Source organism: Centropristis striata, chromosome 13 (genome assembly GCF_030273125.1).
Source record: "Centropristis striata isolate RG_2023a ecotype Rhode Island chromosome 13, C.striata_1.0, whole genome shotgun sequence".
NCBI lineage: Eukaryota > Metazoa > Chordata > Actinopteri > Perciformes > Serranidae > Centropristis > Centropristis striata.
In genome coordinates, this window is record NC_081529.1 from 26,864,111 (window position 1) to 26,878,290 (window position 14,180).

Below are 14,180 nucleotides of genomic sequence, written 5' to 3' on the forward strand. Positions count from 1 at the left end.
ACCATGCCTATTGTGGAACAGACTTAAGCAAAAGCTGCCTTTTGATATGGAAACATCAACATTAAATAAAACTTCATCACAAAGAGCCCAAAACCTTTTTCTTTTTTTTAGGATTTATTTTTATTTATTGTATGCAGAGTGAGCTCATGCTGCAGTCTCCATCATATTCTTCTGCTGTTTATCTGTATTTCTCAGCCAGGGCCAGAGCCAGAGCAGCCAGGAACTTGTCCAGAGACACATGGACCTCAGGGGTGAATTCCTCGGGGTACATGATGGCCATGACCACAAGGATGCAGTGGGACAGAATCTGTGGAAAGAAAACAAACACACAGATGTTACATGAGTGGAGTTTTCACCAGCACACGTCTGTCACTGAGCTTCTCATTCAGTGCTCACTCTATATTTCTTTTGTGCATGGTTACTAACAGATGAAGCTGTTGCAGGTCACACTTCATATACATTACAGACTATTCTCTCTGCCTCACCTTGAAGTTGGCAGGATCCACACGCAGGGTGAAGGCGTGCAGCTCACTGAGGTCCAGCAGACCTCCTTTCAGGTCGTCGATTTTGGACACAGCCAATCCAACTCCGTTCATCACAGTGATTCCGTGCTTCTTGGCAGAGGCAGAGGTGGGGCTCTGGTCCTTCCAGTGGGCGAAGTAGGTCTTGGTCTGCGGGTACACCGTCAGCAACCTGCAGGACAAACACAATGTGAGAGAGTGCAGAGATAAATTAAGGAGTAAATGAATGTTGGAGCAGGTTATGTTAGTAAGTTTTGTTCATATTTACCTGGACAAAGCATTGGCGCCGATGACTTCCGCGTGTCCACCCACTTTAGCCCAGAAGGCTCGGACTGTCTCCTTGTCTCTAGCAGTAAGACTGGTCATATTGCTGGTTGATTGCTGAATGCACTGAACAACCCAAACTACAGGGGTTTTTATGCTGAAAACAGAGCACTGACACGCCCAGGAGCCTCCTCCAAGATAGGCTGCACAAGAAGTGTGTGAGATTGCAGCCTTACAAGATAACCAGACAAACAAACAAACAAACAAAAATCTTCCCATCATGTCTCTTTGGATGTCACCACTCAACCTCAAACACCATTCTTTCAAACTATCTGCATTCGTGGTGGATGAGACTTTATATTACCATCATGAATCAATAGTGAAATGTTAGTTAATTAAAATGTACTTTGAGTTATTTTCCAGTAAGCAAACATTTTTAACATTTGAGATGCTGCATTTTATCACACTGTATTACACAGGTAAAATTAAAATAAAACAAAGGTATAATTAATTGCAAATACTTATAGTGCATATTTAGTGCACTTAAGATAACACTTTGGAAGTAGGAATAAATATTTGCAGCCACAAAGAAAAAATAACCATTTTCAATGGCGATTTAAGCTCTTAAAGAGAGCTGTGTATGTATCAGTAAGAGCGGCACTTCGGAATTTTGTCACCTTTTTTCCTGCAGGATCAGGGATATTTGACTTGTTCTGTGTTTTTGTTCAGCTGAGACAACATTTGAAGACTTTCAATGGGACAGCCTGCAGTTTGCACCGTCTTGTTCAGCTCAGGTTCAACGATTTGCACTTACATTTCAAGACCGCTGTCCATGGTGCTGATAAAAACCTATTTTCGAACTATTTCCTCTGGCTCAGAGATAATCCAGGCGGAACAGATGCGCCTATCTCTCATCATAGTTCCATATCTATAACACAGTACTTGTCCAGCCCAACGCCCAGCCAATCACAGGCTTAAGGGAGGGGACCAGGGTTGCTTTAAAAGCTGACCCTAGTGCCGGAGAACACAAGATCTACTGACTCACACAGGAAAATCCAGAGCCGGCAAAATGGTTGAATGGACAGACTTCGAGCGCGCCACCATCGCGGACATCTTCTCCAAGATGGAGTATGAGGTCGTGGGCCCTGCAGCTCTTTCCAGGTGAGTCTTTGTAAGTTTGCATCATTCGACACATCATTTTGACTTCTTTTAAAGGTCAGGAGTAATGCAGTTCGTTTCTTCATGTGCACAATGCGTTTCAGACTGTCACTAATGTTCATTTTCTTGACCACTGATTCCATCCTCTAAACACACTTTGTAACATTTATGTTTTAACTTGTCTCTTCAGGTGTCTGGTCGTCTACCCCTGGACTCAGAGGTATTTCGGAAACTTTGGAAACCTCTACAACGCCGCTGCAATCCAGGCAAACCCTTTGGTTGCAAAACACGGAACCACTATCCTCCACGGTCTGGACCGGGCTTTGAAGAACATGGACAACATCAAGGAAACCTACGCTGAGCTGAGCGTGCTGCACTCTGAGAAACTGCACGTGGACCCTGACAATTTCAAGGTAAACTTTTGTAACGAATGCAACCATTCATATTCAATAACTGCTCAAAAGAAACGCCAACCTCTTCGTGTTTCTGATGTTCTCTGGTGCTTGTTGTGTTGCAGCTGTTGTCTGACTGTCTCACAGTCGTGGTCGCTTCTCGGATGCGTAAAGAGTTCACTGCTGAAGTGCAGGCAGCTTTCCAGAAGTTCCTGGCTGTGGTGGTGACCTCCCTGGGAAGACAGTACCATTAGAGAGCTGCAACAGAAGACACAGACATGCAAATGAATTGCTCTTTGTTTTTGTCTCAAAAGCAAATAAAACAAGATGCAAATCTAACATGTTCTTTACTTGTGTTTGTGATGAAGTCTGAAATAAATTGCAATTTGACAATACACAAAGGAAAACAGTAACTTTTAGTCACAGACCTTTAGTGAAGAATAAAAGGGAAATTATGACACTACATTAACTTAACATGACAGTAACCTGTGTTTAATGCAACACAGCTGACTACTTCTACTATTTGATAACTATAAGCATTAATTATAAAGATAACCTTTAATCTCTCTTAAAAATATGAAATACCATGTTATAATAGGTAAAGTTTCATGCAAAGATTGAGTATATGTTTTTGGAAATATAATTATAATAATGCAGGTTTTCTATACATAAATATATAGCTCCACAAAAAATAATGTTGCTATTAAATGTTCATGCATTCGCTTCTGGGTCGTCAATTAAATAGATTTTTTTTTTTTTTTTTAAAGTATTTTTGGGGATAAAGTTGACAAAATGTCAGGCCTATCGTATCGTATCTAAAATCACTGTGTTATTACTATATTATGATTATTCTTATAAATTATTTTCATTGTATATATATATATATATATATATATATATATATATATATATATATATATATATATATATATATATATATATATATATATATATATATATATATATATTCATTATATATCATTTTTCATGTATTTACAAATAAATATGTAAATGGAATTTTTGACGTAATTTTTATGAAATTTCATGAAAATACACATATCTATTTATAAATAATGCTCATTTATCACCATGCCTATTGTGGAACAGACGAAAGCAAAAGCTGCCTTTTGATGTAGAAACACCTACATTAATAAAATATCATCACAAAGAGTCCCAAAACCTTTTTTTTTTTTGCATTTATTTTTATTTATTGTATGCAGAGTAAGCTCATGCTGCAGTCTCCATCATATTCTTCTGCTGTTTATCTGTATTTCTCAGCCAGGGCCAGAGCCAGAGCAGCCAGGAACTTGTCCAGAGACACATGGACCTCAGGGGTGAATTCCTCGGGGTACATGATGGCCATGACCACAAGGATGCAGTGGGACAGAATCTGTGAAAAGAAAACAAACACACAGATGTTAGGCTACATGTGTGGAGTTTTCACCATTAAACATCTGTCACTGAGCTTCTCATTCAGTGCTCACTCTATATTTCTTTTGTGCATGGTTACTAACAGATGAAGCTGTTGCAGGTCACACTTCATATACATTACAGACTATTCTCTCTGCCTCACCTTGAAGTTGGCAGGATCCACACGCAGGGTGAAGGCGTGCAGCTCACTGAGGTCCAGCAGACCTGCTTTCAGGTCGTCGATTTTGGACACAGCCAATCCAACTCCGTTCATCACAGTGATTCCGTGCTTCCTGGCAGAGGCAGAGGTGGGGCTCTGGTCCTTCCAGTGGGCGAAGTAGGTCTTGGTCTGCGGGTACACCGCCAGCATCCTGCAGGAAAAACACAATAGGGGAGTGCATAGATACATTAATGAATACATGAATGTTGGAGCAGGTTATGTTAGTAAGTTTTGTTCATATTTACCTGGACAAAGCATTGGCGCCGATGTCTTCCCTATAATCACCCACTTTAGCCCAGAAGGCTCGGACTGTCTCCTTGTCTCTAGCAGTAAGACTGGTCATATTGCTGGTTGATTGCTGAATGCACTGAACAACCCAAACTACAGGGGTTTTTATGCTGAAAACAGAGCACTGACACGCCCAGGAGCCTCCTCCAAGATAGGCTGCACAAGAAGTGTGTGAGATTGCAGACTCACAAGATAACCACACAAACAAACAAACAAACAAAAATCTTCCCATCATGTCTCTTTGAATGTCACCACTCAACCTCAAACACCATTCTTTCAAACTATCTGCATTCGTGGTGGATGAGACTTTATATTACCATCATAAATTAATGGCGAAATTATAGCTAATTAAAATGTACTTTGAGTTATTTTCCAGCAAGCAAACTGTTTTAACATTTGAGATGCTGCACTTTATTACACTGTACATATTACACAGGTAAGATTAAAATAAAATAAAGGTATAATTAATTGCAAATACGTATAGTGGTTATTTAGTGCACTTAAGCAACTTTGTAAGTTGAAATAATTGTTTTCAGCCACAGAGAAAAATTAATCATTTTTAAAGAGCGATTTAAGCTCTTAAAGAGAGCTGCGTGTGTATCAGTAAGAGCGGCACTTCTGACTATTGTCCCCTTTTTTCCTGCAGGATCAGGGATATTTGACTTGTTCTGTGTTTTTGTTCAGTTGAGACAACATTTGAAGACTTTCAATGAGACAACCTGCAGTTTGCACCGTCTTGACCTCATGTTCAGCTCGGATTCAACGATTTGCACTTACATTTCAAGACCGCTGTCCATGGTGCTAATAAAAACCTATTTTCGAACTATTTCCTCTGACTCAGAGATAATCAAGGCGGACCAGATGCGCCTATCTCTTATCATAGTTCCATATCCATAACACAGTACTTGTCCAGCCCAACGCCCAGCCAATCACAGGCTTAAGGGAGGGGACCAGGGTTGCTTTAAAAGCTGACCCTAGTGCCGGAGAACACAAGATCTACTGACTCACACAGGAAAATCCAGAGCCGGCAAAATGGTTGAATGGACAGACTTCGAGCGCGCCACCATCGCGGACATCTTCTCCAAGATGGAGTATGAGGTCGTGGGCCCTGCAGCTCTTTCCAGGTGAGTCTTTGTAAGTTTGCATCATTCGACACATCATTTTGACTTTTTTTAAGGATCAGCAGTAATGCAGTTCGTTTCTTCATGTGCACAATGCGTTTCAGACCGTCACTAATGTTCATTTTCTTGACCACTGATTCCATCCTCTAAACACACTTTGTAACATTTATGTTTTAACTTGTCTCTTCAGGTGTCTGGTCGTCTACCCCTGGACTCAGAGGTATTTCGGAAACTTTGGAAACCTCTACAACGCCGCTGCAATCCAGGCAAACCCTTTGGTTGCAAAACACGGAACCACTATCCTCCACGGTCTGGACCGGGCTTTGAAGAACATGGACAACATCAAGGAAACCTACGCTGAGCTGAGCGTGCTGCACTCTGAGAAACTGCACGTGGACCCTGACAATTTCAAGGTAAACTTTTGTAACGAATGCAATCATTCATATTCAGTAACTGCTCAAAAGAAACACCAACCTCTTCGTGTTTCTGATGTTCTCTGGTGCTTGTTGTGTTGCAGCTGTTGTCTGACTGTCTCACAGTCGTGGTCGCTTCTCGGATGCGTAAAGAGTTCACTGCTGAAGTGCAGGCAGCTTTCCAGAAGTTCCTGGCTGTGGTGGTGTCCTCCCTGGGAAGACAGTACCATTAGAGAGCTGCAACAGAAGACACAGACATGTAGATGAATGGCTCTTTGTTATTGTCTCAAAAGCAAATAAAACAAGAAGCAAATCGAACATGTTATTTACTTGTGTGTGTGATGAAGTCTGCAATAAATTGCAATTTGACAATACACAAAGGAAAACAGTAACTTTTAGTCACAGACCTTTACTTTAGTGACGGATAAAAGGGAAATTATGACCCTACATTAACTTAACATGACAGTAACCTGTGTTCAATGCAACACAACTGGCTACTTCTACTATTTGATAACTATAAGCATTAATTATAAACATAACCTTAAATCTCTCTTAAAAATATGAAATACCATGTTATAACAGGTAACGTTTCATACAAATGTTGAGTACATGTTTTTGGAAATATTATTATAATAGTGCAGGTTTTCTATCTATAAATATATAGCTCCACAAAAATTAATGTTGCTATTAAATGTTCATGAATTCGCTTCAGGGTCGTCAAGTAAATAGATTTTGTTTTGTATTTAAAGTATTTTTGGGGAAAAGGTTGACAAAATGTCAGGCCTATCGTATCGTATCTAAAATCACTGTGTTATTACTATATTATGATTATTGTTATTAATTATTTTAATTTATCATATATATATATATATATATATATATATATATATATATATATATAATGTAATACATGAAAACTATATATATATATATATATATATATATATATATATAAAATTTTTCATGTATTTACAAATAAATATGTAAATTGAATTTTTGACGTAATTTTTTATGAAATTTCATGAATATACACATATCTATTTATAAATGTTGCTCATTTAACACCATGCCTATTGTGGAACAGACTTAAGCAAAAGCTGCCTTTTGATGTAGAAACACCAACATTAAATAAAATATCATCACAAAGAGTCCCAAAACCTTTTTTTTTTTTGCATTTATTTTTATTTATTGTATGCAGAGTAAGCTCATGCTGCAGTCTCCATCATATTCTTCTGCTGTTTATCTGTATTTCTCAGCCAGGGCCAGAGCCAGAGCAGCCAGGAACTTGTCCAGAGACACATGGACCTCAGGGGTGAATTCCTCGGGGTACATGATGGCCATGACCACAAGGATGCAGTGGGACAGAATCTGTGAAAAGAAAACAAACACACAGATGTTAGGCTACATGAGTGGAGTTTTCACCATTAAACATCTGTCACTGAGCTTCTCATTCAGTGCTCACTCTATATTCCTTTTGTGCATGGTTACTAACAGATGAAGCTGTTGCAGGTCACACTTCATATACATTACAGACTATTCTCTCTGCCTCACCTTGAAGTTGGCAGGATCCACACGCAGGGTGAAGGCGTGCAGCTCACTGAGGTCCAGCAGACCTGCTTTCAGGTCGTCGATTTTGGACACAGCCAATCCAACTCCGTTCATCACAGTGATTCCGTGCTTCTTGGCAGAGGCAGAGGTGGGGCTCTGGTCCTTCCAGTGGGCGAAGTAGGTCTTGGTCTGCGGGTACACCGTCAGCAACCTGCAGGACAAACACAATGTGAGAGAGTGCAGAGATAAATTAAGGAGTAAATGAATGTTGGAGCAGGTTATGTTAGTAAGTTTTGTTCATATTTACCTGGACAAAGCATTGGCGCCGATGACTTCCGCGTGTCCACCCACTTTAGCCCAGAAGGCTCGGACTGTCTCCTTGTCTCTAGCAGTAAGACTGGTCATATTGCTGGTTGATTGCTGAATGCACTGAACAACCCAAACTACAGGGGTTTTTATGCTGAAAACAGAGCACTGACACGCCCAGGAGCCTCCTCCAAGATAGGCTGCACAAGAAGTGTGTGAGATTGCAGCCTTACAAGATAACCAGACAAACAAACAAACAAACAAAAATCTTCCCATCATGTCTCTTTGAATGTCACCACTCAACCTCAGACACCATTCTTTCAAACTATCTGCATTCGTGGTGGATGAGACTTTATATTACCATCATGAATCAATAGTGAAATGTTAGTTAATTAAAATTTACTTTGAGTTATTTTCCAGTAAGCAAACATTTTTAACATTTGAGATGCTGCATTTTATCACACTGTATTACACAGGTAAAATTAAAATAAAACAAAGGTATAATTAATTGCAAATACTTATAGTGCATATTTAGTGCACTTAAGATAACACTTTGGAAGTAGGAATAAATATTTGCAGCCACAAAGAAAAAATAACCATTTTCAATGGCGATTTAAGCTCTTAAAGAGAGCTGTGTATGTATCAGTAAGAGCGGCACTTCGGAATTTTGTCCCCTTTTTTCCTGCAGGATCAGGGATATTTGACTTGTTCTGTGTTTTTGTTCAGCTGAGACAACATTTGAAGACTTTCAATGGGACAGCCTGCAGTTTGCACCGTCTTGTTCAGCTCAGGTTCAACGATTTGCACTTACATTTCAAGACCGCTGTCCATGGTGCTGATACAAACCTATTCTCGAACTATTTCCTCTGGCTCAGAGATAATCCAGGCGGAACAGATGCGCCTATCTCTTATCATAGTTCCATATCCATAACACAGTACTTGTCCAGCCCAACGCCCAGCCAATCACAGGCTTAAGGGAGGGGACCAGGGTTGCTTTAAAAGCTGACCCTAGTGCCGGAGAACACAAGATCTACTGACTCACACAGGAAAATCCAGAGCCGGCAAAATGGTTGAATGGACAGACTTCGAGCGCGCCACCATCGCGGACATCTTCTCCAAGATGGAGTATGAGGTCGTGGGCCCTGCAGCTCTTTCCAGGTGAGTCTTTGTAAGTTTGCATCATTCGACACATCATTTTGACTTTTTTTAAGGATCAGCAGTAATGCAATTCGTTTCTTCACGTGCACAATGCGTTCAGAGCGTCACGAATGTTCATTTTCTTGACCACTGATTCCATCCTCTAAACACACTTTGTAACATTTATGTTTTAACTTGTCTCTTCAGGTGTCTGGTCGTCTACCCCTGGACTCAGAGGTATTTCGGAAACTTTGGAAACCTCTACAACGCCGCTGCAATCCAGGCAAACCCTTTGGTTGCAAAACACGGAACCACTATCCTCCACGGTCTGGACCGGGCTTTGAAGAACATGGACAACATCAAGGAAACCTACGCTGAGCTGAGCGTGCTGCACTCTGAGAAACTGCACGTGGACCCTGACAATTTCAAGGTAAACTTTTGTAACGAATGCAATCATTCATATTCAGTAACTGCTCAAAAGAAACACCAACCTCTTCGTGTTGCTGATGTTCTCTGGTGCTTGTTGTGTTGCAGCTGTTGTCTGACTGTCTCACCGTCGTGGTCGCTTCTCGGATGCGTAAAGAGTTCACTGCTGAAGTGCAGGCAGCTTTCCAGAAGTTCCTGGCTGTGGTGGTGTCCTCCCTGGGAAGACAGTACCATTAGAGAGCTACAACAGAAGACACAGACATGCAGACGAATGGCTCTTTGTTATTGTCTCAAAAGCAAATAAAACAAGAAGCAAATCGAACATGTTCTTTACTTGTGTTTGTGATGAAGTCTGAAATAAATTGCAATTTGAAAAAAACACAAAGGAAAACAGTAACTTTTAGTCACAGGCCTTTAGTTTAGTGAAGAATAAAAGGAAAATAATGACACTACATTAACTTAACATGACAGTAGCCTGTGTTTAATGCAACACAACTAGGTCGTCAATTAAATAGATTTTGCTTTGTTCTTAAAGTATTTTTTGGGGAAAAGTTGACAAAATGTCAGGCCTAACGTATCTACAATCACTGTGTTACTACTATATTGTGATTAGTCTTATTACTGATTTTCATTACATATATGAAGATATATATATTTATATATATATACATATATATATATATATATATATATATATATATATATACATACATACATACATACATATCTCTGTACCTCTGTATGTCTACATATAGATATAGATATATATGATTATATCTTAATATGTGTAAATTGTCTTTTAAGTATTTATATATCAATATATAAATGGTATTTGTTGACATAGTTTTTATGAAATTTCATTAAAATACACATATATCTTTCTAAATGTTGATCATTTAACACCATGCCTATTGTGGAACAGACTTAAGCAACAGCTGCCTTTTGATGTAGAAACACCAACATTAAATAAACATCATCACAAAGAGCCCAAAAACTTTCTTTCTTTTTTTTTTGCATTTATTTTTCTTTATTGTATGCAGAGTGAGCTAATGCTGCAGTCTCCATCATATTCTTCTGCTGTTTATCTGTATTTCTCAGCCAGGGCCAGAGCCAGAGCAGCCAGGAACTTGTCCAGAGACACATGGACCTCAGGGGTGAATTCCTCGGGGTACATGGTGGCCATGACCACAAGGATGCAGTGGGACAGAATCTGTGAAAAGAAAACAAACACACAGATGTTACATGAGTGGAGTTTTCACCATTAAACATCTGTCACTGAGCTTCTCATTCAGTGCTCACTCTATATTCCTTTTGTGCATGGTTACTAACAGATGAAGCTGTTGCAGGTCACACTTCATATACATTACAGACTATTCTCTCTGCCTCACCTTGAAGTTGGCAGGATCCACACGCAGGGTGAAGGCGTGCAGCTCACTGAGGTCCAGCAGACCTGCTTTCAGGTCGTCGATTTTGGACACAGCCAATCCAACTCCGTTCATCACAGTGATTCCGTGCTTCCTGGCAGAGGCAGAGGTGGGGCTCTGGTCCTTCCAGTGGGCGAAGTAGGTCTTGGTCTGCGGGTACACCGTCAGCAACCTGCAGGACAAACACAATGTGAGGGAGTGCATAGATAAATTAATGAATACATGAATGTTGGAGCAGGTTATGTTAGTGAGTTTTTTTTTCATATTTAGCCTACCTGGTCAAAGCATTGGCGCCGATGTCTTCCTTATAATTACCCACTTTAGCCCAGAAGGCTCGGACTGTCTCCTTGTCCCTCGCAGTAAGACTGGTCATATTGCTGGTTGATTGACTTTAGCTGAATACACTACCCAGCGCAAACCCAGCGGGTTTTATCGAGACGGAGGACTGACACGCCCGGTACCTCCTAAAGATAGACTGTCCACGTGATGGATCGGTTTGAGATAATGAAAACAAAAAAAACGTCACACTGTTGCCCCAACTTCGAATTGTCATCATAACGATTATCGCAAAAATATTAAATTAACAGCACATTTAAAATATATGCCAGATGTCATTTTATATAAGCAGGTCAACGCTTGGGTAAAGCTTCATTATCCCACCAGGTGAAGCAAATTAATCATAAAAAGCATAATCACAGAATTACATTGAATAGAACAGCTGCAAAAAACAACTGAATATAAATATTAAACGTTTCACATCTTTTTCTAATGAGAAAATAATTCTTGAAATGTGACAAAAGCTTGGTTTTCGGGAATACATAATTCAGAAATTATTAAGATCATTATTTCAGAAAAAAGAGCAAAACTATTTTTCTATTAAGACTTCACATACTTTTCACAATATTTCTACAAAAATAAAATAAAATCAGGGCATTTTGTTCGTCGGGTTAATGCATCATTGTACCAGCTATTATAATACAAACAAACGAGACATTGAATCTTTTCATAAACTAAAGTCTGAAGGTAAGAGCTCAAACTCTCTCTGCAGTGGGCGAGCCAGGTGATAATACATAATTTATAGCATAAATACAGATCCAAGTTGTATTTTCATAAACATTTCACATCACACAATTTCAGCAAACACCCCAATGCAATAATTGTTAACTCACTACCAGAAAATTAAAGAAATATAATGTTTAATTTGAGTGTTATTGTCATTCTCCCCTGTTCAAACATGCAGAGCCGATTCAGATTTCAAATCCAGGCTATACAATCATGAAATTTTTATTTATCAGTTGAACATTTTTGGCTATGATGACTAAAATCATTTTCTGGGTTTTCTGCCAAACATGCAGCTTATCTTACACACACCCCTAACACTGTCAGGGTGGATCCGCTGAATAGAAGGAATAGATAGCATGGTTTCTAGTGTGTATTCAGCTGATATATCATGTTGTTAGTCAGCTTTAACCAAATGAGCAGAGAAATTGTTTTGGATGTAGACAGAGTAAAGAACTTAATAAGGCCACATGTTTCAATTTGTTATCTTCCAGACAGTTTATATGCTTGTGCTACAGAATAAAGATAATGTAAGAGAAGTGATCCATCATTTCACTGTTGGAAACACACTGTCAAACAACAGGTTGAGCCACTAAGGTGTTTCTGCTTGAAACTCAAAGTATAAGCAGAGTTGACTTTTATTTTAAAATCATCGAGAAAAAAAACAAAAAAAACAATAGCCATCTCATTTGTGATTGGCTCATATTGTCTCAAATATAGTGACGGTGCAGGCTGAAGGCATCAGCATGTTATCTGATTGACTCCTCCCAAAGACAAGCAGCTGTCTGAGCGAAACAGCTGCTGCTAAGATGTGAGTTTGTCTTTGAGATTGGGACCCAGTGCACACTTTCAAAATACTGCACATTATTCTAGTAATTTAGAGATATGTACATGTCTGTCCATTGCCTTATAAAAGTTGGCCCATTTTGTGTATGTAAGATAAGAAGACAATTCACTTCATAATTGTGGAGCCCAAATCTGATGCGAAAAGTTGTTCATTCTCCACTATGCGATTTAGGAATCACCACACTGTTAAAAATGTTTGTAGAAATTACAGTAAACCCCTTCAAATTATCTCAGAAATGGGTCGTAAAAATTAAAAAATTGTATATCACTGTAGTAGACACTTTTAATTACCGTAAATCAAAGAATAGCACAAAACTGTAACTTTTACTGTCATTAACTGTAGGAAACACAAAGTTTTGCTGTAAAAATATAACATTTTTATGTAAAATGAATGGAGAAATACCATGATGACACAATTACCCTAAAAATAACGGGAATATTCAGTCTAAATAACAGTTTTTGCTGATATTTGCATCTAAATGTACAGTAGAAAACCCACTCACTGTAATTTTTACGATGAAGTTCTGGCAACCACAGCTGCCGGTATTTTACCGTAAATGAAACAGATTATTTTTTACAGTGCAGGCTACTCTTCTTTCTCCTCCTCCTCTCGACTAACCTGTGTTTTGGTCCTACTCCACTAAGATTTCTTTAGTCGATTAGTCATGTTTTGCTGTCCTTTCATGCTAAATGACATATTTCAAAGAATGTTATGAGCATGTAACCTTACTTAATGGAAAATATGTTTTGGGTTATTTAATCATTTAAGTTATTATTATATACAATAATTATTTCATTATTGTTTATGGAACTTTCACTATAATTTATGTATTCATTTTCATGTGTTATATTTAAGTTGATATTACTTGTCCCCTTGCCAAAGTTAATTAGTTCCTACCTGCCCTTGTTTTGGGGGACAAGTATACACTCAAAAAAATGATTAAGCCAAAAATGTGGACTTGTAATTTACATGTAATTGAATTACATGTAAATTTTCCATGTAATTTTGTTACATACGTTGAATGTAAAAGGTCAAATTAAATGCAATGTTTTTCTTTCATTAAAAAGTAATATAGATAAATTAAATAGCGTTAATGCAAATTTCTACATAAACTTTACTTAAAATTTACATATACTTTTACATAAACCATGAACCATACATGAGTTCATTCAATATTACATATAAAGTTAAAGAGACTTATAAAGTCCATACGAAGCAAAGCTTATTAAGATCATAACTCATATAAAAAACCTTCCTTACTTACTACTAATAAGCAATAATTCTGATGTAATAGAGGGAAAACTCTTAGTTAATGTCTTACTGGTTGTATAATAAGGCCATGCAGAATAAGGCATTAATAACTACTTAATAATGACTAATTAAGAGCCAATATGTTACTCATTTGCATGCTAATAAGCAACTTATTAATGTTGAATATGTGTTCCCTAAACAGTAATCTGTTGCCCCAATTTGGTGCTTAATGTTAATAAAGAAACTTTTTCATAACTGCTTGCGTATGAGATGCTTGAATAAACTCATAAGGTTTATGTAAAAGTATACATAAACTTTAAGTAAATTTACACATTAAGTTTATGTAATTTGCATTAACGTTATTTAATTTATTTATTTTACTTTTAAATGGAAAA

The 14,180-nt window shown here is 38.2% G+C and overlaps 7 protein-coding genes across 7 annotated transcripts; 3 read left to right on the forward strand and 4 right to left on the reverse strand.

The window, feature by feature from the left end:
• Window positions 1-153: 153 nt before the first annotated feature.
• On the reverse strand, window positions 154-2,114 carry LOC131983656 (hemoglobin embryonic subunit alpha-like). Its single transcript, XM_059348420.1, has 4 exons — window positions 1,463-2,114; window positions 790-1,016; window positions 486-693; window positions 154-307 (listed from the first exon to the last, which is right to left on the reverse strand). Exons 2-4 carry the CDS (start codon window positions 885-887, stop codon window positions 179-181), a joined length of 435 nt encoding a protein of 144 aa, XP_059204403.1. The 5' UTR covers window positions 888-1,016; window positions 1,463-2,114; the 3' UTR covers window positions 154-178.
• On the forward strand, window positions 1,795-2,658 carry LOC131983655 (hemoglobin subunit beta-like). The gene is made up of 3 exons (XM_059348419.1): window positions 1,795-1,946; window positions 2,134-2,356; window positions 2,461-2,658. The coding sequence occupies exons 1-3, from the start codon at window positions 1,855-1,857 to the stop codon at window positions 2,587-2,589; spliced, it is 444 nt and encodes a 147-aa protein (XP_059204402.1). The 5' UTR covers window positions 1,795-1,854; the 3' UTR covers window positions 2,590-2,658.
• Window positions 2,659-3,572: 914 nt separating this feature from the next.
• On the reverse strand, window positions 3,573-4,394 carry LOC131983337 (hemoglobin embryonic subunit alpha-like). Its single transcript, XM_059348055.1, has 3 exons — window positions 4,211-4,394; window positions 3,909-4,116; window positions 3,573-3,725 (listed from the first exon to the last, which is right to left on the reverse strand). Exons 1-3 carry the CDS (start codon window positions 4,306-4,308, stop codon window positions 3,597-3,599), a joined length of 435 nt encoding a protein of 144 aa, XP_059204038.1. The 5' UTR covers window positions 4,309-4,394; the 3' UTR covers window positions 3,573-3,596.
• A 448-nt stretch (window positions 4,395-4,842) lies between these two features.
• LOC131983259 (hemoglobin subunit beta-like) lies at window positions 4,843-6,086 on the forward strand. Its single transcript, XM_059347955.1, has 3 exons — window positions 4,843-5,377; window positions 5,565-5,787; window positions 5,892-6,086. The coding sequence occupies exons 1-3, from the start codon at window positions 5,286-5,288 to the stop codon at window positions 6,018-6,020; spliced, it is 444 nt and encodes a 147-aa protein (XP_059203938.1). The 5' UTR covers window positions 4,843-5,285; the 3' UTR covers window positions 6,021-6,086.
• A 687-nt stretch (window positions 6,087-6,773) lies between these two features.
• LOC131983331 (hemoglobin embryonic subunit alpha-like) lies at window positions 6,774-7,829 on the reverse strand. Its single transcript, XM_059348047.1, has 3 exons — window positions 7,643-7,829; window positions 7,339-7,546; window positions 6,774-7,155 (listed from the first exon to the last, which is right to left on the reverse strand). The coding sequence occupies exons 1-3, from the start codon at window positions 7,738-7,740 to the stop codon at window positions 7,027-7,029; spliced, it is 435 nt and encodes a 144-aa protein (XP_059204030.1). The 5' UTR covers window positions 7,741-7,829; the 3' UTR covers window positions 6,774-7,026.
• Window positions 7,830-8,660: 831 nt separating this feature from the next.
• Window positions 8,661-9,482, forward strand: LOC131983593 (hemoglobin subunit beta-like). The gene is made up of 3 exons (XM_059348348.1): window positions 8,661-8,799; window positions 8,986-9,208; window positions 9,313-9,482. The coding sequence occupies exons 1-3, from the start codon at window positions 8,708-8,710 to the stop codon at window positions 9,439-9,441; spliced, it is 444 nt and encodes a 147-aa protein (XP_059204331.1). The 5' UTR covers window positions 8,661-8,707; the 3' UTR covers window positions 9,442-9,482.
• A 571-nt stretch (window positions 9,483-10,053) lies between these two features.
• Window positions 10,054-11,068, reverse strand: LOC131983594 (hemoglobin embryonic subunit alpha-like). Its single transcript, XM_059348349.1, has 3 exons — window positions 10,904-11,068; window positions 10,593-10,800; window positions 10,054-10,414 (listed from the first exon to the last, which is right to left on the reverse strand). Exons 1-3 carry the CDS (start codon window positions 10,999-11,001, stop codon window positions 10,286-10,288), a joined length of 435 nt encoding a protein of 144 aa, XP_059204332.1. The 5' UTR covers window positions 11,002-11,068; the 3' UTR covers window positions 10,054-10,285.
• Window positions 11,069-14,180: the final 3,112 nt, after the last annotated feature.